The sequence below is a fragment of the Periplaneta americana genome, chromosome 16, assembly GCF_040183065.1.
Source record: "Periplaneta americana isolate PAMFEO1 chromosome 16, P.americana_PAMFEO1_priV1, whole genome shotgun sequence".
Taxonomy (NCBI): domain Eukaryota; kingdom Metazoa; phylum Arthropoda; class Insecta; order Blattodea; family Blattidae; genus Periplaneta; species Periplaneta americana.
Genome location: NC_091132.1, coordinates 153665872 through 153690564, shown reverse-complemented (window position 1 = coordinate 153690564; position 24693 = coordinate 153665872). Strand labels below are relative to the sequence as shown.

Here is a 24693-nt window from a genome sequence, read left to right as displayed (position 1 = left end):
TTTTTTACATGAATTTTGTTAAAACACCTGCAACTGAAGTTTCATTTTGTTTGTTTTCGTATATGGAATAATTATTTCTCATCTCTTGTGGGATTTTATCTGGCTAGATTCCGCACAGAACAATAAAAAAAAGAAAACTCAATTAGAAGATCCAATTTGTCTTCCAAACAAAAAATAATCATAATAACAAAAAAAGAATTAAACAAAAATGGGAAATCTAATACCTCGCGAACAATTCGCGCCTCCTCTCTCTCAACTTCGATTCCATACCTCATGGGGTCAGAGCAGTTGCAGAAGTAGATGAGTGATGGAGGAGGTATTAGGTTCACCATTTTTCTTTAATTTTTTTTTTTCGTTATGATTATTTTTTTGATTTGGAAGACAAATTGGATCTTTCAGGTGTCTTAACAAAAATTAATGTAAAAAAAAATCCTGCCGCCAATGTGACTCGAACCCATACTCTTCTGCACAACAGTCAGACAACATAACAGTCTGAGCTATTATGACAAGACAGAAACTCTCTCTTCCACGTGGCATGTCGATCTCCTCACCCTCTATTATGCAGGTTACATTTTGTTTATCATCCCTATATCTTACTGCAAAATTTACAAATGTTCATCTACTATTAGGAATAGACTAATTTTTTTCGCATCTTTTAAAATGTCTTGCAGCTTGTGATAACAATCGAAGTAAAATGATTTTCAATAGCTGCCAAAGTGATCGCGTGTGTACCACTTGAAGTGCTGAGCATGCACAGTATGTTATAACTGGAACTTGGAAAATTCAGGTGGCCCAAATTTTGTTTCTGGGTCTGTATAGTCAGAGCACGGTTCACTATATGCATACTCCAGTGTATGTGACTCAGCTGTTTATTATTAGCAAGGACTCATATGCAAATGTGTATTTTTACTGGCAAGTTAAAAGTCATGCAAAAAACATTTTTATACATGTATTGAACGTTTGTGATGACTAGAGACGAGAATTTCATGCAAATGCATGTTTTTATAGGAACACAGGACATAGCTTAAACTTAGTACTTATCCATTTCATTACTTTCCGGTTCCAAATATGTGTACATTTTCCGTGCATATTTGCATGTTTTGGCCTTTTTGGGGATAAAAACATGCATAATGCATATTTACGCAATTTTTAGCTTAATAATGCATATAATATACATCATATTCAGTTTAAATGCATGTTTTAATGTTTTGAGTAGACACCAGAGTTTCTCATTTTAATGTCCCTTATTTTAGCTTCAGGAATCAGGATTGAAGGAAAAGAAAAAAGAAACTACATTACAGAAAAATTACATAAAATGGTAAGATTTTCACAATACGATGTTAGAGGACCTTTCCCTGGACGGAAGTTCACTTTTACAACACCTTACTGACCATCCTCTACAGACTGCGTGTCATAAATTGATTTATTGCGCTGGTTATTTTGAGAATAGTAGAGAGGAAATATAGAAAGTTCAAGGAAACTGCCGACAAATAACTTAGGTTAAAAGCACCCTCTTTTAGGGAGGTTGTAAATAATCTCTTTCTTCCTTTTCTAGTACCAGTAGCAATTTAGATTCTTCTAAAATTGGAATCATTCGCTAAACTGTCTTTGCAGTGTGTGAACCTCGTAAGTGGTTAATGTTCTTGTTTATTCTGTTTGTGTGTGTTAATGTGGTTCTAATATGCCTCAAATTAAAGGTTCCAAAAGTGTACTCTTTGCTCAGTGGATTAAAGGAAAAGATTTTACTACATCATATAGGGATGTCGTATTCTGCGATTGTTGCAGTAAAGAGGTAAAGCACTGCTATTCTGTTTCCGAATATTTTCTATGACAGTTGTTCTTTGTAGAACATTACAAAACTTCTTTAAAATAAACTGGACAGGGTCACAAACGCGAACCCGAACTACAGATTCTTCTGTTCAGTGAATTAATTTATTTATGGTGAAAACTTGAATGAAGAATTTGACCTGCCACTGTACAAATATGTTCATTTAAGTTTGCACCCATAACTTTTTGCGAAGTAGAGAGGTCATTCTCTGCCTACAAAAAACATATTGCCTGACAAGCACAGGAATCTCACAGAAACCAATTTAGAAATGTTGTCAGTTATTAACTATACAAAAAAAGTGAAGTGAAATAAGAAATTTGGAGCAAAAATGAAAGTGCATATTTTAATGTTTTTTCGCTTGATTGAGCATGTTTCATAGTTTGATAGTGCATGAATGCACGCATATTTTGGGATTCTCGTCTCTAATGATGACGAATACGAGTATGCAAAGTTAATCACGCATATTTTTGCATATTTCAGGTATTCCTGCATATAACAGACTATTGTGTGTACACTGTAGCATATTTTCAGGATTTTGTTGCATAAACTACCAAATTTGAGTCTTTTGTATAAAAAAGATATTCTGAATTGATTGTCAGCACATCATTTTTTTGGTCGAATCTACTCGATGGCTGCAAATTCCTTCTACAGTAGAATTCCTCATATCCGGCAGTGCCAGATAATTTGCAAATATGTTTATAGGTTATGTGAAGACATACTGCACTGCACAAACTTTTTTTCCATGTTGAAATTTAGTAATTTTCGTATAGATATTTAAAAATAAAGTTTTAAAATACATAAAATGTTTATTTTTAGTACTGAATATGGTAATGTACATTCATCAGTTCATAATTACAGTAATACATAATAGCGTAAAAAAATACTAAAAGTTTTCGTAACCTTATGACAATTATAAATGGCGGCCAGGTGACATGAAGAGCATTGTACCCAACGTCGCAACTATGAAGACAATGATGTAACGCTTGATGATTTGAACCTCTTTAACATATCTCTAATGTCTGCTTGTTTATATATACTATCTATTACTCAAATACTACAGTGTAACAGAGAATTTCACATTTTCCTATTTAGACTCATCCAACACCCCTTTGAAACGGGCGAGTTCAAGTGGTAAATTTAAAGATAGCGTCTCTGCACATTGTTTGCAAGGCCCAAGTGATAGCTTACCGACGCTACCTGATCACATAGCAGCAATTCATGGACCACCATACTTTTATAGGGTTTTAATTTAAGCTGTTTATTGGCAATTCTTGCAGAGAATTTTGAAATGCATGTTTTCGTGAGCAAGCCAACTGAGAGATTTTTTGGGCTATGTTCCAGTAATTCCTCTATTTCAGCTAACATCTCATTTTTCTATCATAAAGCTCCACATCTGGTAATGTTTTATGTCATTAAGAAAGCATGTAAATTTTTAACAATTTGACAAACGGTTTCCCTATGCTTCGAACATTATTGTCAGGATTTTTCTTGCAAATTGCCTTACCAATGTTCTGGACGAGTTCGTTTTTCACATATATATCGTACATAACACTCTTTATTCTAGACTATGCTGATGTCATGGCATAACACTGAACTAACTTATGCATAATGTTAATATGTTACCTGTTTTAACACAGAACTGGGTAACACAACTGACTAACAAACTCTAAACCAAACTGAATCGTGTGAGTCAGCCCCTCTTGGCGTCTATTTCTCTCTGTGATTACACCTGAACTCCCAAAGTAAGAAAACATGCTCTGACAGTTCTGAATGCTACTAAATATCCTGCATAATTCCCATTGGTGAATAAGTCAATTGAATGCTAAATATTCTATATAATCCCTGTACATTAGGTGAATGGGTCAAAACTTTAGGCTTCAGCTCTTTTAGGATAATTGCAATTGGACTTAATACAGAAGAAAAAGAAGTAAATGCTGATCTGCCTCTAGTTTCACATTTCGAATCCCAGCTCTAATTATCACTGGTCAACAGTCATTTTGCGCCAGACATAAAGTAACAAATTCTTGCTAATTTCGACCTCCTGAATTCAAAAACTAACAATCAAAATGTTCCATTAGTTCGGATTTTCGAGATGCACAATATAATTCATTTTATATGCATTCTATTTAAAAAAATCACCATATTTCGTGTATAACTACTTTGTTTTACAAATGAGACGACCCATTATATGAAAACAATAATAGTATAAGTAGGCCACCATGTTAGAACCACTTGTAGAAACGGAAATTATTTTATTGCCCTTTTACGAGTCTATTTGGTGGGGGGGGGGGGACAGGTTCGCAATATGAATTCCCTTGAGATTACCTGATTTTATTTGAAATGTGGACTTCTTTCACTGTGAGCTTTAATGACATTACTGTAGTTTATATTTTGCAATAGATCACTTTGTCAAAACGACTTCTAGAAGCGGAAATTGTCTTATTGCCCTTTTCAGTTCCATTTGAAGGGGGAGAAACAGATTCGCTATGAAATCGCTTTAGTTTACCAGGAGATTTCCGTGGTGTTAGTATTCTGTGTAAGATGTATATTTAATTAAAGTGTGCTTTAATGATAATATTCAAATTGCGAATGTTTATATTTGTGGATTTCAAGGTTGTAGCATTGCTTCTTGGAATGCAATTAGGCTACACAAAATTTGCTGCTTTCTGTGCGAATGGGAAAGTCGCGCTCAAGATAAGCATTATAACATAAAACGACAATCACTACAGCCAGGGAAGAAAAATATTATACATCAACCCCTTGTACATCAATGTATAGTAATTTTACTCTCTTCACACATCAAGTTAGGGTTAATAAAGAATTTTGTTAAAGGGATGAATCATAAAACTGAAGAATTTAAACATATCCAGAAAAAATTTCCTGCTATTACTGACTCGAAAATAAAAGAGGGAGTTTTCAATGGACAACAAATTAGACACATAATGGACAATCACTTCGAATCTTTATTGGAAGGAAAAGAGAAAGCCACCTGGATTGCACTGAAGGAGGTTGTATTAAATTTTCTGGTTAACCGTGGAAGTGAGAACTATAAAGAACTAGTGCAAAATTTATTGTTGACATATGAAACTATGAGTTGTAACATGTACCTGTAAATTCACTTCCATCTTGACTTTTTCCCCCAAGAATTGTGATGATTTCAGCAATGAACATGGTGAGTACTTTCATCAAGAAATTTCAAATATGGAAAAAAGATACTAAGGACAGTGGAGTACCAATATGCTAGCAGACTAATGTTGAATTTTATCTCGTGATTTACCTGATGCCCAGTATGAAAGGAAATGCAGAAAAAGAAAGCTGAAATCTTCTGAAGAGTGAATACTTTTTAAACCTCATTGTTATTACATAAAGCAGTATTTTGAATAGATATAAATATGAAAATTTCTCAAAAACCGCAACCAACAACTCTTTTTTATTGGCATATTCGTATTCAAGAGACTCACATTAAATAGAAAACATGTAACACATGCTCAGTGCAAAAAAATTAAAAGTTTAAATTTGTTATGCAGTGTTACAAGATATGACATTCCACAGAAGCTACTAAAAATAAAAAAAAACAAGGATAAATATAATGTTCACAGCTTACCTTGATGTTATCTAAACGTTCACTGAGTGGCAAGTCATCATTATTGCAATATTTTTCCAGTAGCTGCCTGACTCCTTCCACCGAATCAGCAACCAGGGTGAAGTCATCTGGATCTGGTACAAGCCAGTAAGGATTGTAAAGAGGTCTCCTGAAGGCAGTTTCAGCACCCTCTGAAGATAATGGCATGTCCTTCACCGCAAAATTGTTTTTGTCCCTAACAACAATTATAGGCTCAACTTTCTTTTCGTGCTCATGTTCTATGGGACCTGTACTCACTTCTTTGTCTGGTGTCCTAACTTTTGACGTTCTTAATGAATTGTTTTCACTTATCTCACCATTTATGCACTTTTCATCTAAAGTATCTATTAGATCACTCTTGTTTTCAGGCCCATTAGATGTTTTATTACCATCACTGGAACTTATTGTAATCTCCGATTTGAAAGCACCACAATTTTCAATTGCATCATTTATAGGCAAAGAACTTTCCTGTATTCTCTGAGAAAGCTTGTTTTCTTCCTCAAAGACTTCTTCATTCATTGGTTGTTCCTTGTGAGACTTCTCTCTTGCATCTGGAACTGTAACTCTTTCAACTGTTGGTACTGATTTTGAGGAATTGCATGATGTATCTTCAGAATTCAGTCTATTTACATTTTTGGAAACTTTATGAGTCTTAGAAATTTTCTCTTTCTTCCATCCCGATCTTTTTTTTCTTCTCCTTGGAGCATAATTTAGAGACTATAAGAATGAGAATAAAGAATTATGATAATACCGAATACTAACAAGGGATGTACTTGACTTTGAATGCTCAGAACCGCACAAAACATACTTATAATATAAATCACTTATCACAAATCATCAGATATGTTTGTCACTGACATGGAAGTGAAGTTAAATATGCAAAAGTGGCTTTTGTCAGATGTGCACATTGTTGATTTACACTTTGCTTTGATTACTTCATTGAAATCCCACTCCTGCACTTTGAAGACTGAAAAGCTGTGCAATATTATCAGATCAGTAGAAAAAAAATTTTTTGTTCAGATATCATAATCATTTTAAGCAGAGGTTTTGTGGCACTGTTGAAGGGAAATGTAGCAAAAATAGTCACAACATTGAAATATGTGGTTTTGGTCTCATTATATCGATATTTCACTTCTTTGTATTACCAAAGTTCTTCTCTTCTCCTAGATCTTAAAATAGGTAATAATTCAAATGTCTCTTGTGGTAAGACACACAGTTTAGCATTGAAATGACTCATACTACTGATTTTATGATGGACGATTTATAATACAAGTATGTTTTTGTGCGGCTCTGAGCATTCGAGGTGAAGTAAATTCCTTGCGAGTGTTATATTTACTCATCAATTCATATCTTTGTGTGATAATTTAATGGTACCCATAATTTATAAACGGAGATTTTACTGTAATTCCATTCCAAAAAACATACATTATAATTGCACACAGCAAGACTCACAATTTCTTGTCAACCATCTATCAGTGAAGCAAAGATAGCACTTGCATTCGTGCGAAACATTCTATACTGGGAGATCTATTAATTACATGTCTACAAACCCTTCAACCTACTTCAGAAGACTCGAGACTAGTTTCATGTTTAAGTTCTGCTATGTGTTGCAAGTCCCGGTCAATCCAACTCTTCGCTTCTTTGTTCTGTCTGTAAATTCGTACATCTTGGTCCAAAAACTGCGGAAAATATAAGAATCTAGCGCCTGAGCGATCTTCTCCCAAATAGCTACCATATTCTTCAACTTTCTCTGATATGTTGTCTCTGAGGGTTTTGTACTTTTGCTGTAAAAGGAATTCATAAAAATTATACACAAGTATTTTTTCTTTTGAAGATCTATACATTAAATATACATGGAAAGTACGCATCTAAAACAATTATTTCATGACTACAGATGGTTAGTCACACGTCACTTTTTCCAAGGAACAGTAAGCAAATAGGATTTCCAATAATTTACATTAGAAAGCAATAGCTTCGTAACTATAAGATGGTGTTATGCCATTCTAAATATTAAATGTTCTGTTTCAAATGATGCTAGTGGAAATGCACTAAACACTGAGAATGGAATGACTTGTTCTGAAATTCGTCACTGATGTGACTTCATTTCTAGGAGGGGAAAGTGTGTTGAAAATCGCAAAACATATGTATTCATGTCAGCACACTTTCTACAAATTATACTCACTCTATTAGAATAGTGCACACTCGTAACTATATTTACACTACATTATTTCTTACCATGAATGGTGTCATTAAATGACGTTTTCATTATACATAATGAAGACATTTTAATAATCATAGCCACGTGTGTGGCCCAGTCGGTTAAGGCGCTTGCCTGCCGGTCTGAAGTTGCGTTCAGGCATATGTTCGATCCCTGCTTGGGCTGATTACCTTGTTGGGTAATTCATGGCAAATCCTCGGCCTCATCTCGCTATCACTAATCTCGATGCTAAATAACCTAGTAGTTGATACAGCGTCGTTAAAAAACAACTAAAATAAAAAAATTAATAACTATCATTAATTTATATGAAGATTTGTCAAATAAATTATCCAGGATAACATTTTTTATCCTTTTCTCTCGCAAAGTTACAACATTCCCATTCCAAGAGTTTATACTTTATTGTTTATAGCTACAGTCAATGCAGCCTACTCCATATGATCATAATTATTTGGTCAGTTATTTAATGACGTATCAACTACTTGGTTATTTAGAGTCAATGGAGTTGATAGCAAGATGGTATTTGGTGAGATGATGCAGAGAATTCACCATGAATTACCCAAAATTCTCCTTGAATGTGGAAAATTTAGGAAAAACGAAACCAAGTAATCAGCTCAAAACAGGTATCGAACCCACACCTGAGTGAAACTCCGGAACAGCAGTAAAATGTGCTACTGCCTGAACTATGCTGGTGGTAAGATCATAATGCAATGCAAATGGGAATCTAAGTTACACCAAATTTTCTCCCCATAGCAACCTAAACAGTGGAGAAACCTTGGCCACTAACAAGCAGGAAGGCCTAGGAGTGTAGGCTATAATCTGCGATATTTATGCCACTTCTTGCTCTACCTTGTAAATGATTAATTTTACGTTAATATTTTCAGAAAATTTATCTAGCTTTAACTCTAAAATTTGTCTGAAGAAATTTCTCATTTGTGTCAATCTTTCAGATAATCATTGCCGTAAAATATGATCTACATTCTTCCATTTCACACTATCAATATTGCATTGAAAGTCACGGTCACTAACACAGCATCTGTGACTCAAGTTGTAGCGCACTGGTCTTCCAATCCAGGCAGCCCGTGTTCGATCCCCGACCAGATCGTGATGGAATTTGTGGTTGACAAAGCAGACATTGCACAGGGGATTTATTGGGGTACTCCAATTCCTTGTACCATTTCACCAACACTCTTCACCTCACCTTATTTCAGTTATCCGCAAAAATAAAAACAGGCTGGGGTTAAACCTTGGGAATAATATCAGTTTCCAATGCTGATAAACGAGGGACTTGGAGCTTATCAGGTTACTTATGTGTGGATAGAACCTGGCTATATCAGAGGCTGAGACAGGATGGTCACCTGTCAACATTGTTTGTTGATTTCTGAAGGCTTGGAACTTCAGAACTCTAGGGATTATCAGGATAATTGTGTGCGGATGGGATCTAGCTCTATCAGGGGCAGAGGCAGAATGGCCACCTGTTAGTGTTGGATTCACCCAGGAAACCTGTCAGATTCGGACAGTCATTGCATATATAGGGTGCACAATGGGCCAAAGCATGCCTACGTGTATGTACACGTCCCAGGACCTACCCCCGAGAAGTCAAACCAAGCCAAGCATGGTCAATAACTTTTGCAGAGGTTCAAGGCCATGTAAGTATACATCAAATTACTTCTCCAAAATTCTTTATTTTTCTATATAATTTCCAGCTTAATCAATGCATTTTTGCCAGCACTGTCAATTTAAATATTCCTGTGTAGTAGAAGTCTAGTTTGGCAGTGTGCAGCCTATGACAGTATGGTAGAGGTGTCAAACAGCCTGCTTGAGAGTCAATTGTGGCTCTCATCAAAGCTACGCAATTCCTGTGGGAGCCACACATTGCTCTTATGGAAGCATACTATGAAAAGGGAAGTATGTCAACTTTAGCTATGTTCAGCACTGCTATTTTTGCGCCATTTCAAAACTGACATAACACTTTGCTCAAGCATATTTAGTAATATTAATATATAGTACATGTATTGAAAGTGTTATTTTAAGAGTAGGAAAGTTGTTCAAAGTGCCAACAGCACCTCGAAAACTTTCAAAGATGGACAAAGAAACCCACAGGTCTCCCCTGTCTGAAAGTTTTAAAAAGTGGCAAATAAATTCGCAGGTTTCAGACAGTTTACTTTGTATTGTGGATGATATAACCTGTCTAGTCTGTTGACAAAGACTTGCTGCACCAAAAGAATCGAATCTTAGGGGACATTTCGGCACCCACTGTAAAAATTTCGAATCCTTGATAGGTGATCAGTATGATATACAGCGGAAAATTTAACACTACAACTGCTGAGTGGTCATTTTGACTGCTTTTCATTTTTTGACTCACTATTACTGCTACAGTTTTTATCGTATAGTGTTGTGAGTTTGACTTTTCCTAAGTTGTCTTGTAAAGTTTGTGGAGTGCAACATAATTTACTTCTGCTGAATTAGTCCTATGGTTATTGCTCTTCATACTTAGAACTACCAAGCAGTCACATTAACAGCTGTAATAGAAAATGCTTTCTAAAGAAAGTTATAACGATTTTTGAGTCTGTAATTCTAACCCAACCATTGAAATTGAATACTCAGCAATCAAATGGATGCCTTCAATCGGTATTTGTGTGTTAGCTAGTCTGTGAGAATTCATTTCATAATTTATTTCTGAATAGTAACAATGTTTCTGTAGTGATCATAGAGTGACAGACAACGGTCTTCCACAAATGAAGGATGCTGAAAATTGGGTATAATTTTCCTGAGGATATATTAGAAGTGGAAGATGCTCCATACATAGGGGAGCAGATAAAAAATAATGGTAATTCCTCAAACGAAAATTACCACCCTACAGATGATTCAGAGAGTAACAGTTCAGACAACGAAGGCAACTCACCTGCTGCAAATGAGGATGAATGTGATGTATAGCTAGAAGTAAAGGAGTGCCTTTATAATCTGTCTTGATAATACAATTTTAATCTTGAGTGGTTTTTAGCACAGGTGTCTATTATAATCCCCATAATGAGTAAACCACAGCCATCCTTTACGAGTAGATGCACTTAAATATCTACTACCTCTATTTTGCTTAGTAATGATTATACTTCCTTCAGATTGATTTACAGACATGTTTTAACATGCAAACTTACAAAAATGTAATCACAGAGAGCTTTGACAAGATGGACTCGCTGATGAAATGTCAACTCATGAAATTGGTATTCTTCTAGTGGATTCCAGTCACCCATGATCTTCCAGAACAGAGGTTCAATTCCTATCTTCTCAAAAACCTGCAAAATAAACACATTTCCTTAATATAAGAGAAGGCCTTTTGAAAGTTAGTAATTGCTTAAATTATTGTCTAATCCTTAAGTTGTCCACATTAAATTAATCAATTATGGACTTTTCAAATATTGATTTCTGGTTTAAGAAGAAAATTTGAAGCACATTTTCAAGAGAAAGCCGCTACATTAGAATCCACACCTGAGAATAGTAATGAGTATTGGACTCATCTAAAAGCTGTATACAGAAAACAGCAGAAGAAACAATAGGATACAGAGAAGGTGTGAGAATTAAGAAACCTTGGGTCACAGAGAAAGTTTTGGAGATGATGGAGGAAAGTAGAAAATGGAAAAACATCAACAAAGACGGTAGAAGAAACTACAGGAAACTTAACAACGAACTAAGAAGAGAAACTGATAAGGCAAAGGAAGACTGAATGAAAGAGAAATGTAAAGAAATAGAGGATCTAAAAAGAAAAGGAACATATGATTTAATGTATCGTGAAATAAAATGTTTGGACTTCACAAATAAGAACAGGAAAACCATATGGTTGATAGAGAACAAAATCGGAAATGAAATAACAGACAAACAAGGGATTCTAAAGAGATGGACGAAATATATAGAAGAGTTATATGAGACAGGGAATCATTCAGATGACTTACCTACAGAAGACGAAGCAGCCATATTAGAAGACGAAAAAGGATTTTATATTTGAAGGGAAGAAGTTGAATTAGTGCGTAAGAAAATTCATAATGGGAAAACAATAGGAGTTTATGGAATCCCCATTGAATGAATGAAATGCTCGGGTGAAGACAACAAGAAACTATCATTATGTAACGAAGTATATGAGAAAGACGAATGACCTGAAGATTTTACAGAGACAGTATGCAGTTCATTTTGCCAGAACCAAAAGCCAAACGAAAAGGTGATAGATTTAGATACACATTTGAAAAGAAAATTGATGTGAGAGAAAACTAAACTGTAATCTAAGACTTGGCAGTCTAGAACTTGTTTATATTCACATATGAGTGGGTATCAAAGTCACCCCATAGATCCAATAAGTTTAACATGCTACAGTATAAGAATGGCTTGGCAGATTTTACTGTGGGGCGAGGTTGATACATTGGCTATCTCTTCCTTCAATTCTATGCACTTTAAAATGGCATATCAAAGTCACCCCATAAGGTGGGGTGAGTTTGATATACCGTAACTTATTTTTTTCTAAGATTCTGTTACAATTTATTGAAATTTCAATAGGTTATAGAGAATCTAGACAGTCACCCTTGTGTAGGAATTTTTATCACTTTTATTACACAATTTTCTTGGAAACTACATCACATGAAAGGAAAAAAAAAACTATCTAAGTTACTCCAGTTTATGGTACCTAAATGCTTCTTTGTTTCGATTTAGTAGTAGTAGTAGTAGGTTTATTTTGCCTGGCAGAGTTAAGGCCATGAGGCCTTCTCTTCCACTCAACCAGGTTTCAATAATACAAATACATGAGATACAAAATTTGATTGCAAAACAACACAAAAGAAAATAACTTAGAAATCGCACGCACGCACGCACACACACACACACACAAAATTTATAAGATCTACTTTACTATTAATTTACTTGAGATATATTATTCAGTTAATATACTAATTGGAGAATACATACGGATGACAAGACATAAAATGTTGATTAGCAAAGTCCTACTAAATGGCATACAAACACAAATTATTAGGTAATATATGAAGATAATAAAAAAAAAAAGACAAGAGAAAAAAAAGAAGAAGAGAGAGGAGAAAAAAATAACATCTTGGTCATTTAAGACTATTTAGAAACTTCCGCAAGAGTCTAGTTCTGTTCATTAAAGACATTTCTAAGTAGAGTGTACTTAAAAGATTTTAGACTCCGACTGCTCCTGATTTCCTGTGACAAGGAATTCCAGGAACGAGCTGTGTGTATTGTAAAGGAAGCAGAGTAGAGAGATGTTTGATGGAGTGGAATTGATAGAACATGGTTATGCTGTGAACGTGTATCACGGTTGTGGTGGGATGCTAAAAGTGTGAAGCGAGGAACTAGGTAAATAGGTGTGGAATTATTTAAAATCTGATACAGTAAACAGAATGAATGAACTGAACGTCTCTCCCGTAAACGAAGCCAAGATAATTGAAAGAAATACTTGGAGACATGATCATAGCGACGGCTGTTAAAAATGAAACGAACACAAGCATTATGAACACGCTGAAGTCTCAATGACAATTCAACACTAAGATCACTATACAAAACGTCGCAATAGTCAAAGTAAGGCATCACCAGGGTCTGTATCAAGATCTGTTTCAGTTTAGAAGGAAAGAAATTTTTCAGTCTTTTCAGAGAATGCAAGATTGAGAAAGTTTTCTTACAGACATATTTTATCTGTGCATTCCAGCTGAGATTCGAGTCGAAATGGAAACCTAAGTTTTTAACCGTAGTACTGAATGGTATTATAGTATTATTTAAAGTCACTGGCAAAAGTGTATTAATGTTGATGGAAGATAGTAATCTTTGATGTCCTAGTAGAATTACTTGCGTTTTCCCGGGATTAAGGTTCAGCCCGCATTTTCTAGCCCAGCTGCTGATTAACGTAAGATCATGATTTAATTCTGATAGGCTATCATTAAGTGAGTTTGGTCGTGAATGTATATATATCTAAAGATCATCTGCATGGAGATGATGCTGACAATGTTTAAGGGCAGTAGAGACGTCGTTAATGTAAATAGCGAATAGTAGAGGCCACAGTACAGATCCTTAAGGGATTCCTGCCTTCACGTCTCGCCATGAAGAAAACCGATTATTGTGAGAGACACATTGATGGCGATTGTGAAGGTAAGACTCCATCCACATGATTGCCGTGTCCGACAAATGCAACATTTTCAGCTTTGCAATAAGAATATCATTGTCAATAGTCTCAAATGCTCGAGAAAAGTCCAGTACCGTAGTGATAGTATGGTCACTTCGCATCTGTCCATAGATTCACGACCATCTTCAGTCAACTTAAGTAGGTCAGTAGAGGTACTATGATTTGGTCTGAAACCAGACTGGAGTGGGTCAAGGAGATAATACGAGTCCAGGTAGTTGGTGAGCTGCCTGTGGACTATACGTTCTAGTACTTTAGATAATGTCGGAAGAATACTTATTGGTCTGTAGTCGCTAGGAGCGGTAGGCTGAGTGACTTTAGGGAGGGGTCGAACAAGAGCATATTTCCATTGCACAGGGTAGGAGGATGTGATAAGAGAAGCATTGAAGATATGTGTAAGAGTTGGAAGAATAATGTAGAATTCCCTTTACAAAGCTTTTCATTAGTCCCAATTTAATATTCAATGCAGGTAATATTATTTTTCTGTCATTAATCAATGAACTGCAAACAACATTTTCTGTACCTGGTTCTAAGTTCTGTCTGAGAAGCTATTGCTTAATTAATTTCAAAGTAATTTCACACACATCGTGGAGGCTTTTTGCTATATTCTTTTCTCTGTTTTTAAGTGATATTACAGTTGTAACTTTGGTTTTTAACGTCATATACCAAGTGTTCACTTTTTATAACATGTTCCATTCGACCTACACGACCTGAAGATGCCAATCAAAATTGGCGAAAACGTTTGTTTTTAAAATCTGTGTAAATGTTATTATAACATGTTTTATTGTGTTTATGTTAAGTATTGACTGAATAGAACTCATTTTTCAATTAACATTGAACTTAACGGAACCAATATGCCTTTGAAATTACTTAATGCCAGTCAGGCAAAAATCATGAACATGTTTGTGAATACTAAAACCAAACTCTTAACAACAAAAGCTAACATTTGGTTCAATAAGCAATGCCTTATGTTAAAGGTCATTCCTAAATACGCCATCATTCAAATACGCAACAAATCTTCAGTAGCCCAAAGAACTAAACGCTTTTCACAGTTATATTGGGTCAGAAATGAAATAAAATTCCAATATGTTAAGAAAGAGCACCTTAACAACAAATTGTATGACCTTCACTTACAGCTTAACAAAAATTTAGGTCAGCTCGCAGATATTGTTTATTCCACTTGCACTGAGAGGGTTAATGCCCTACTAGAGAAAAAGTATTCCACATTAAACAAGAAATTAAATGAATTAATTCGTAATCAAAAGCCTGCAATAGTTCAGACAACTGATACCACACAACAAAATAATATTGTCAATTTAACAACTCTTCAACTAACACCGGAAGAAACTCAAATCTTGAACAGGGGTTATAAACATAACTTTGCTACCCATGATGTTAAGAAGATCATAGATGATCTCATTATCGAAACGGAGTCCACTATCCAAAGTAGCTCGCATCATAACAAGGACTATTTAAGAGTCCAAGCAGCCAAAATTATCGAAAATTATTCTAAAAGCCAATCTTCAAATATACATACTCAACAAGCAAAATTAGTCAATAACAAAATTAGAAAACTAGGAAAAAGATTAAAAGAAAATAATATAATCCATGTCAAGGCAGATAAAAATAATGCCATTGTTTTAATGACTAAAGACGATTACATTAATAAAACCAACGACTTCATTAATAAAAATGATGTAATAGAATTAAAAAGTGATCCTACAGATTCATTTCAGAAACAGATCAAACAAGCCATTAAATCAGCTTCAACAATTATCCCGAATTCCAATGCGCATAAATATATGGTACAAAACCCTTGTGCACCATTTTTAAGAACCCTCCCGAAAACACATAAAAGTGTACTTTCCATGAGACCAGTGGTGAATAGTGTTAGGGCCCCTAATCACAAAATTAACAAATTCTTGCATAATTTCTTAAAAAATGCCTTGCAGCTTGAAAATAAATACTCTTTAAATAATTCGTTACATCTCATTGATAACTTGAAATCAATTAAGTTAAACAAGAATACCAAATTAATATCTTTGGACATTGAAAACCTATATTCCAATATTCCCATTAAGGAAACCATAGATATCGTGAATGATAAATTAAGATCGAAGAACATAGATCACAACATCATAGAACAAACTGCCAACTTACTTTCCGTTTCCTTAAAACAGAATTATTTTTCTTTCAATGACAAAATTTTTCAACAAACTAAAGGCTTAGCCATGGGCCCTATCTGGTCTTCTTTCCGAAGTGTTCTTACAAAGTTTGGAATGTAAACAAGTCCCCAAGTTAACTACTCAGTATAACATACTCTTCTATGCCTGTTACGTAGATGATACCCTCATACTTTACAATAGTAGTACTGCAATCCACGAAGATGTTCTCAAAAGTTTTAATAACCTGCATCCTAATTTAAAATTTACTTGTGAGACAGAACATAATAGATCTATAAACTTTTTGGATTTGAACATAGCCATTCGAGGCTCCACTGTTTGTTATAATATTTATAGGAAACCTACAACCACCAGTCATTCCATCCAATTTGATTCCAATCACCCCTACACACATAAGATTAGTAATTTCCGTTTTCTAGTTGACCGGTTGCTCAAAGTCCCCCTAAACAGAAACAATTATCAGGCTGAATATAGATACATTGTAAATTTAGCACAAATCAATGGCTTTAATAAGAATTTAATTAACAATTTGATAAGAAAACGCTTAAATAAATTTAAAGCAGAAACCAAAACTAATAGCACTTTAATAAGTTCTGTCAAAAAGACTAAAACCACCCACTGGAAACCCATGACATTTTTCGGTAATGTGTCATACAAATTAGGTAACCTTTTTAGAAAAGAACAAATTAACGTAGCATTCCGTACCAACAACAAACTTAATAATATAATTCCCAATAACATTCAAAATTACAATAAATTTGCCAACAGTGGTATCTATCTATTACAATGTAAAAACTGTCCCAGTAAATATGTTGGCCAAACAAAAAGGAATTTTCGCACGCGTTACAAAGAGCACGTCTCTGACTTCAAATTCAATAGGAATAAATCAAAGTTTGCCACGCATCTCATTTCCCTTAATCACGAACTTACTGGCATAGAAGAAGCCCTTCAGGTCTTAAAGACTATTAACAATCATAATTATATGAATGCTGCGGAGGAACTATATATTACCACCTTTTCTAATAATAATGATAGCCCGCTCCTTAACGAACAATACCCAAATTCAAATAACCCGCTGTTTAAAATCACACGCAAGTAACGGTCATTCATCCACTAGTCATGCAACATATACAGTTTTCGTCATACGCTACCACTTAATGTAAAGATCAGTCGTGTCGCCGTCCTCATGGATTTCAAGACGTTCTTCCATTTTTTGTAAGTATTGTTTTAGAAGATTTAAATAATACTTAAATGCTTCTAAATATTCTTTCATTCTATCCTTACAACTTACAGGATTTTTCCTGCTCTCCATAATGGCCACACGACCGACCTGTTCGTAGCATCTTCAAATCTATCTTGAAAACTGTATCTGCTATGACAGAAGAGTTTTGCTGTTTCCTTGGTTCACACACGCCTCTTTCAACACAGTGATTCTACACACATCGTGAAGGCTTTTTGCTATATTCTATTCTCTGTTTTTAAGTGATATTACAGTTGTAACTTTGGTTTTTAACGTCATATATCAAGTGTTCACTTTTTATAACTTGTTCCAGTCGACCTACACGACCTGAAGATGTCAATGAAAATTGGCGAAAACGTTTGTTTTTAAAATCTGTGTAAATGTTATTATAACATGTTTTATTGTGTTTATGTTAAGTATTGATTGAATAGAACTCATTTTTAAAATTACTGCTTAATTGCAAAGTGTTCTAGCCTTTGCACGATTATCCCACTAACATAAAAGCAGCAACATTTTGTATAACTTTGCTAAAGACTTAATATGATTGCCACCACTTTTGTAGATTTCTCGAACGAGTACAACAACTGTGGGGTGTAAACAGCTTATCCTAATCATCTTATCCTGCAACCGAAATAAAGATTGTACACCTTTTAAATAATAGGAGTTAACTTTACCTTTTGTGATTTAAAAGTAACTTCCCCACAAATATAGCAAAAGTTATTTGGGTTATTAACACACTTACGTGGCATTTTGCATCTTTAACGCCAATTTCTAATATAGAAATTATAATATAATCAAATATATGTTATTTATAATCACTCACAATAACGTTTGAAACACTTCATATTTTAACTACTTTGAAGTGCACTGAAATACAGTTTATGCACTCAGAAACCAGGCACTTAACTAAATATCTAAAGGAATGGCAAGATGAGGGTAGTATTTTATCTGCAAGTGCCATAAACCCATCCTCACGCCCCCGTTATAGGCTGATTAATATCATCCTCTCGAATCTTTGCTAATAATAAAAATCTAACGAAACTGCCAGACTGGTGTACAGTAGAAATGAGAACTACTATATCAAAGTGAAGACCATTTTCATGTTTAGCGACCTAAAATTTGTAAGTTTTGACTAATTTTATCTTGGTTACATTTTGGCTGTTGACTAGTGTGATCGATTCAAAATCTCGCATTCCTGCGAGTTACTCTGTATTTCCAAATGAATCTTACTTTACACTTCCAAACTACTGTTACTGATTTTAAAACAATACTGAATGAGAAAATGCAGTATGTCTCTGTGTTTACTTTCTTGTAAGCCTAGTAAAGTGACAATGACAGAAACTCATATTGTCTACTATAATTAAACTATGGAAATGGTACAATATTTTTCGTAAACTATGGTTTTTATAGTCCCGTGCCGTGGTGTCGTAGTATAAGGCATTCTGCCTAGGACTCGCGTTACAGAATGTGTGCTGGTTCAAGTTCTCATGGGGAAAGAAATCTTCTCATGAAATTTCGGCCAGTGTATGGGACCAGTGACCACCCAGCATCGTGATGCACTTGGGGTGCTACGATAGGTAGCGAAATCCGGTTGTGAATACCAGCTATAATGGCTGGGAGGATCATCGTGCTAACCACACGATACCTCCATTCTGGTTGGATGATCGTCCATCTCTGCTTAGGCATGTGGGCGTGAGGCCAGCAGCTGGCTGGTCAGTCTAGGCGCTTCATGGGCTGCACCACGGATTATTATTATGGTTTTTATAAATTTGTGCATAGCAAACATATACAGCAGAATCCTGATTTATGACTCCATTTAACGTTTTTCTGCATTTATCGCTAAATTTTCATGGTCTCAATAATTATTATTAGGTATGATCAATCTTTAATGCATTTTTATTTTCTATTTAACATTATTTTGCTGTCAAATCCGTATTGTACAGCTGCAAAAAAAAAAAAAAAAGAAGTGACCACACTCATGAACAGCGAATATTTTCTAAGACCACTTCAGATAACAGTGATATTACATGGTACAGGCGCTTATAGAAGCAGTTTTGGAACTAAGATGTTTAAGCAGGAGTCATTCACATCTGCGTCTCGTAGAGCTGCGGTAGTGTGTTCGCTTAATGATTCAAAGGTTGTGACTTCGAGCCTTGTTCGAGTTATTTGATTTTTTTATAGTTCTTTAGAGATATAAATAATATTCAAGTTATCATTTATATTGTTATCGTTCCTTAGTCATATCGATAATATTCAAGTTACCATTTATATTCCGTTATCGTTCTTTACTGTTGTAAATAACATTCAAGTTATCATTTCATATTGTTATTGTTCGTTAGCAATATAAATAATATTGAAATTATCATTTGTATTGTTATCGCTCTTCAGCAATATAAATAATATTCAAGTTATCATTTGTATTTTGTTATCATTCTTTGGCGATATAAATAATATTCAAGTTATCATTTATATTGTTATCATTCTTTAGCAATATAAGTAATATAAATTTAATGTTAGATTTGAAACAATACAGTTGCATAATACTAGTGTTAGTTTTTTCTTCTTATATTATTACATTACACTATCCTGTAACACAATAAAATGAAAAGGAGTAACGAGAATTTGAACCTGAGATATTGGCATCTAAATTCCGACGTTCTTCCACTGAGCCACAGGGATACAAATAAAAAAGCATATGCGGAAAAATTGGCCCAATCCCCCTCCAAGACGTCGTGATGATTTGTGGAAGTTCGGCCAGGATGCCTGGGATGCCGTGGCAGAGAAATGAAAAGACTAGTCCAGTGGTAGTCAGCACTCGCTAAAATGGGTAGATTGCATGGAGGGTAAGGAAATTTGCTCCATCGTGCACAAGGGATAGAGAGACAGCATACCCAACAGCAGCCACGAATGCATGCTAGCGCAGTGTCTTATCCACAGGTAAGAGACGCTAGCTCGAGAGTGGAGTGTTTTGATGGCTGCTGAACTAGTCGATTCCATGCCCACTTGATTGCAAGATGTGATCGAGATGAGAGGAAGATGGACTAAATATTGAATCGTGGCTTTTTGTTTCGTTTTTTTTTTTTTTAACTTTTAATTGTTTGAATTTTTTAAGGCAGACGACAATAAGTTTGTTTCGTTTATGCCACGAAAGATAATTTAGTTGAGAATATAATCTTTCTTTCTTTCCATTTCCAGCCATAATATCGAAAAAAATAATGATAAAGTAATGCCATAATACATTCATGAGCCTGATGTTAATTACTGAAATAGTCATAAAAGAGACAGGAGCAATTATATTTTCTCTCTCTTACAAATAATAAAAAAAGAACATAAAAACACTCACGACCTCACGAATATCTGCCCAAAATGCTACCATTATGCTATAACAGTAACACGGAGAACACTTTAATTATAATTGTAGATATCAGACAACATGGTCTAACAACATGTACCATCGCCTATCTCCAAATTGTAGTGGAGATACCCGAAGGGTACTTAGTTTCTAGAGAGCAGCCACTTTTTCTTTTGACAGCTGTACATCAAAAAGTGTTCTTATGAGAATATTTTAAAATCTCATCTAATGCAAAACACATTTCTATTCAACACGAAAATACCATGTGCTAATGGTATAGACCACGCGATCCTCCCTCCTCCCTGCACCTACACCGAAGCACAGTACCTGTGCAAACATCACAACTTACAGCATTGTCTTTGTCGTGCCTACTGAGGTGCGTGGTGTCAGTGCTACTATGTTTAAGAGATGGATATGTATCACTAGAAAAATGGCCGCGAAAAGGAAAAAGCTAGTGACAATATTAGGCAGACATCAGAGCAAGCTGCATCAGTCACAGTCAAAGTCTTCATTCTCGATGTACATTTGCTGGTTTCTTATCCTTACTACCATATATATGCAAGAGGAAAGCCATTTTGATTGTGGATTGTTGATGTTGGGATTTTCCATTAGGCCATGCACCTGTGCCTCAAGCAATAGGGTGTAACATAGCTGTTACATACTATGAGGAGCAGTCAAATGAAAACGGGTCACAATGCGTATCTCACGGGGGGCAAGTTGGCACCACTGGAATTTGATTCTTGAACTTACATCTGATGGCGACTCGCGATAGCACAGTTACAACCTCTGCTTACACACTAGTCATTCGTTTATTGAACTAGAAGTGAGGTTAGAGATAAATGTGTTTGTCCAACATCACTAATGGAGGCAGGTAAAGAAGAATAGTGAGGTGTAGTGCGATTTTTGACTGCTGATGGAGTAGGAGGACGAGAAATCCATCGTCGCATGTCTGCTATTTCTGGTGAACACAGCATGTTATGTTCGCATGTACTGAAATGGCACAAGAGATTCCGAGAGGGACGCATGTCACTGCAAGATGAATGCTCACTCAGGGCAGGCTCATCATGCCATCACTCCCACTATTGATGGTCTTAGACAGGGAAATCGACGGATCACTGTGGACGAACTTCGTTGTTTGGTGGGAATAAATCACAATTCCGTACACATCATTGCAAAGAAGCACCTGCATTATCAAAAAATCTGCGCGCAATGGGTTCCATATCAGTTGATGAAGGAACAAAAACAAATAGAATGGGTGCTTCATTTGGCCATTTGCAACAATACCACACAGAAGAGTATGCATTTCTATCCCATATTATCACTGGGGATGAATCGTGGTGCCACAATTTTGAACCGGAGAGCAAACGGCAGAGCCAACAATGGAAACACATGAATTCTCCCCCACCGAAATAGTCCACAGCAATACACACAAGTTTCGGTAAAGTCATGTTGACATTCTTCTTCGATTCTAGGGGTTCTCTGCTTGTTGAATTTCTCGAGCATGGGCCACAATCAATGCACAGCGTTATGAAGAAACTTTACAGAAATTGAGATGCGCCATTAAGTCAAAACGCCCTGAAATGTTATCTTTCTTCATGAAAATGCCCGCCTACATACTGCAAACTCTGTGAGAAATACGATTTAGAGATTTAGTTGGGAAATGCTTCAATACCCTCTCCTCTACAGCCCAGACCTCTCCCCATGCGATTTTCACATTTTTGGAGAGTTGAAGAAAGACATTCGTGGAATTCATTTTGCATCAGACGAAGACGTGTGTGACTGAGTAAAGAACTGGTTCGGTAGACAGTCCACAAGCTTTTTCAAGAATGGGACTGATTATCTTGTCTCGAAGTGGGATAAATGTATAAACAGTTTTGGAGATTACTTTTAAGGTAATAAATGTTCTATTATACTTTCTGGCATCTGACCCATTTTCATTTGACTGCCCCTCATAGGTATCTCCAAATGCTCCCACAAGTGCACATGCACACACATCACAAAAGAAAAATTCCATACACATGTATGTCTCCAACCAAAGCATTTCAGAGCTAGAGCCCTTTCTTTATGTAGTATCTCTCAGAGTAGATGTTCAAAATGCGATCCTACCATCGAATACAGACCTAGACACGATGCTGCAATGTTAGTTGTATACGATGCAACATACTTGGAGTTCAGGGAATGGTTGCACATGCTTAAAAATATGTTGTTGTAAAGTTTCCATATCATCCAAAAAACTAATAGGACAGGCTTACTTTGATTTTCTTGACAATGTACTGCCAGAACTCCTTAAAGATGTATCCCTGCACATAAGGCAGAAAACCTGGTTTATGTATGATGGGATAATGGTCCATTTCCAACGGAATGTTTGCTGCCATCTTGACAATGTTTGTCCTGGACAATGGATAGGTAGTGGTGAGAATATTATGTGGCTTCTTTGCTTACCAGATCTCAAACCATTAGATTTCTTCTTGTGGGGACATTTGAAATGTGTAGTTTATGGTATCCCAGTAGATGATTTGGTATCTTTGCAACAGTGTATTTTTTAAGTGCTACCATTTCCTGAACACCTGGGATGTTAGATCGTATATGTCAGTCTATGGAGCATCATGCCCAGGCCTGTATTCAGATGAGAGGATCGCATTTTGAACATCTACTCAGGGATACAACAAAAGGAGAGGACTACCTGTGAACTTCAGTTATGGTCATATGTGTATAAAAATGTCTCCCAAAGTTTGTTGGAGCATTTTAGAGACACTCTGCATAGGCCAACCTGTAATACAACCATCTACTTGGTGATAATGTTTTTTTTTTTTAAAGCTACATTAAATTTATTTTTGACTCAGCCTACTTGGGGCATGTGATGAAGTGACCTTAGGGCAGAACCTTGCGTGGTCATTTATCACATACTCCAATATGGCAGTAAATTACAAATTTCAAAATAATACTTACACTTTGAGCATCATTGTTGGATTTAACGTACAATTTATACCAACCAGAAACTTTGCGCAATAATTCTCTTGTCCATATTTTATATGGCATTGGTGGTCTCTGATCGAGTTTCTTCCTTGTAAATGGAGTGCTGCAACACAATATTTCCATTAAATTTCAATTAAGTTACAAATTGCTTGTCACAAAAGAAAGTATTTTTTCTGTCTAGTAAATTGAATTTAAATGTCACACAAAAATATAACATTATTATTTCAGTAATACTCTACATACTGGTCTCCAAGAAGCCTTTAAATTTTACACTTAATCATACTAAATTTTCAGGCTGTAGCGTAACTTACATGAGCAGTGATGTCATCAGTATAGAGAGATTCTTTGATGCTTGTGGAATGGCAAACATGCGCTCCAATTCAAACATTGAGATTTTATTTAAGTTGAGATCCTTCAATGATAGTGTGATGAAGTGGCCTATCACCGGTAACTGTGGAGATAAATGCAATTCTATGCTTCAATTAAATAATACAATTTGACACTATAACAATTCTAAGAAATAGAGGTGAGATGTGACAGTGTTTTGTTGTTGCACCTCCGAGATATGACAGCTCCAGGAAAATCGCTGTGACAGATAATAGCGATTTTTCCACAATGTGATTTTGTGTTTGGATTGATTCTTGGCGACTGTAAATGTTTCCCTACATTAGCCAATGATGTTTATGTTTATCGGCATTCTGAAAATTGACATACCAGTGCCATAAATTTGGTATTATATTATCAACAATACTAATTAGCCCAGGGAGTAACATGCTCTGAGTAATATTATCGCAATGTGTGGGAGTGTATATTCCCCCAAGAATGTATATAGTAAGTGTATTCAGTGATGCGTGGACGTAGCTTGAGTATCAAAGAGTTTCCAATGTTAACAGTTTGAGTGGGATAATAATTAACCAGATCCCAGTTATGCTGCCCTTCAAGTGAATATGAATCTTCTGATTTACAGCTGTCTGGAGCTATCAAATCTGATCACATATCGCTGGATGGCTTTATTAGGGTTTGATCTGGGACAGGTCTGTACACTTAGGCATGGTTGGACCCATTGTGCGTCTTACATATGCGATGATTGTCGAAGTTCAACAGA

General features: G+C 35.5%; 1 protein-coding gene across 2 annotated transcripts in view; it reads right to left on the bottom strand.

Annotated features, from left to right (window-relative positions):
• LOC138691400 (uncharacterized bromodomain-containing protein 10-like) overlaps positions 1-24693 on the bottom strand; it is a 114943-nt gene that overhangs the window by 34195 nt on the left and 56055 nt on the right. The window contains exons 7-11 of one of the 2 annotated variants that reach the window (XM_069813313.1): positions 23900-24039; positions 23562-23691; positions 10821-10958; positions 7013-7234; positions 5433-6167 (exon numbers count right to left, since the gene is read on the bottom strand). In XM_069813313.1, the coding sequence (XP_069669414.1) occupies positions 5433-6167; positions 7013-7234; positions 10821-10958; positions 23562-23691; positions 23900-24039 (1365 nt within the window). Of the gene's footprint in view, positions 1-5432; positions 6168-7012; positions 7235-10820; positions 10959-23561; positions 23692-23899; positions 24060-24693 lie in introns of both variants that reach the window. The other variant, XM_069813314.1, reaches the window with a different exon arrangement.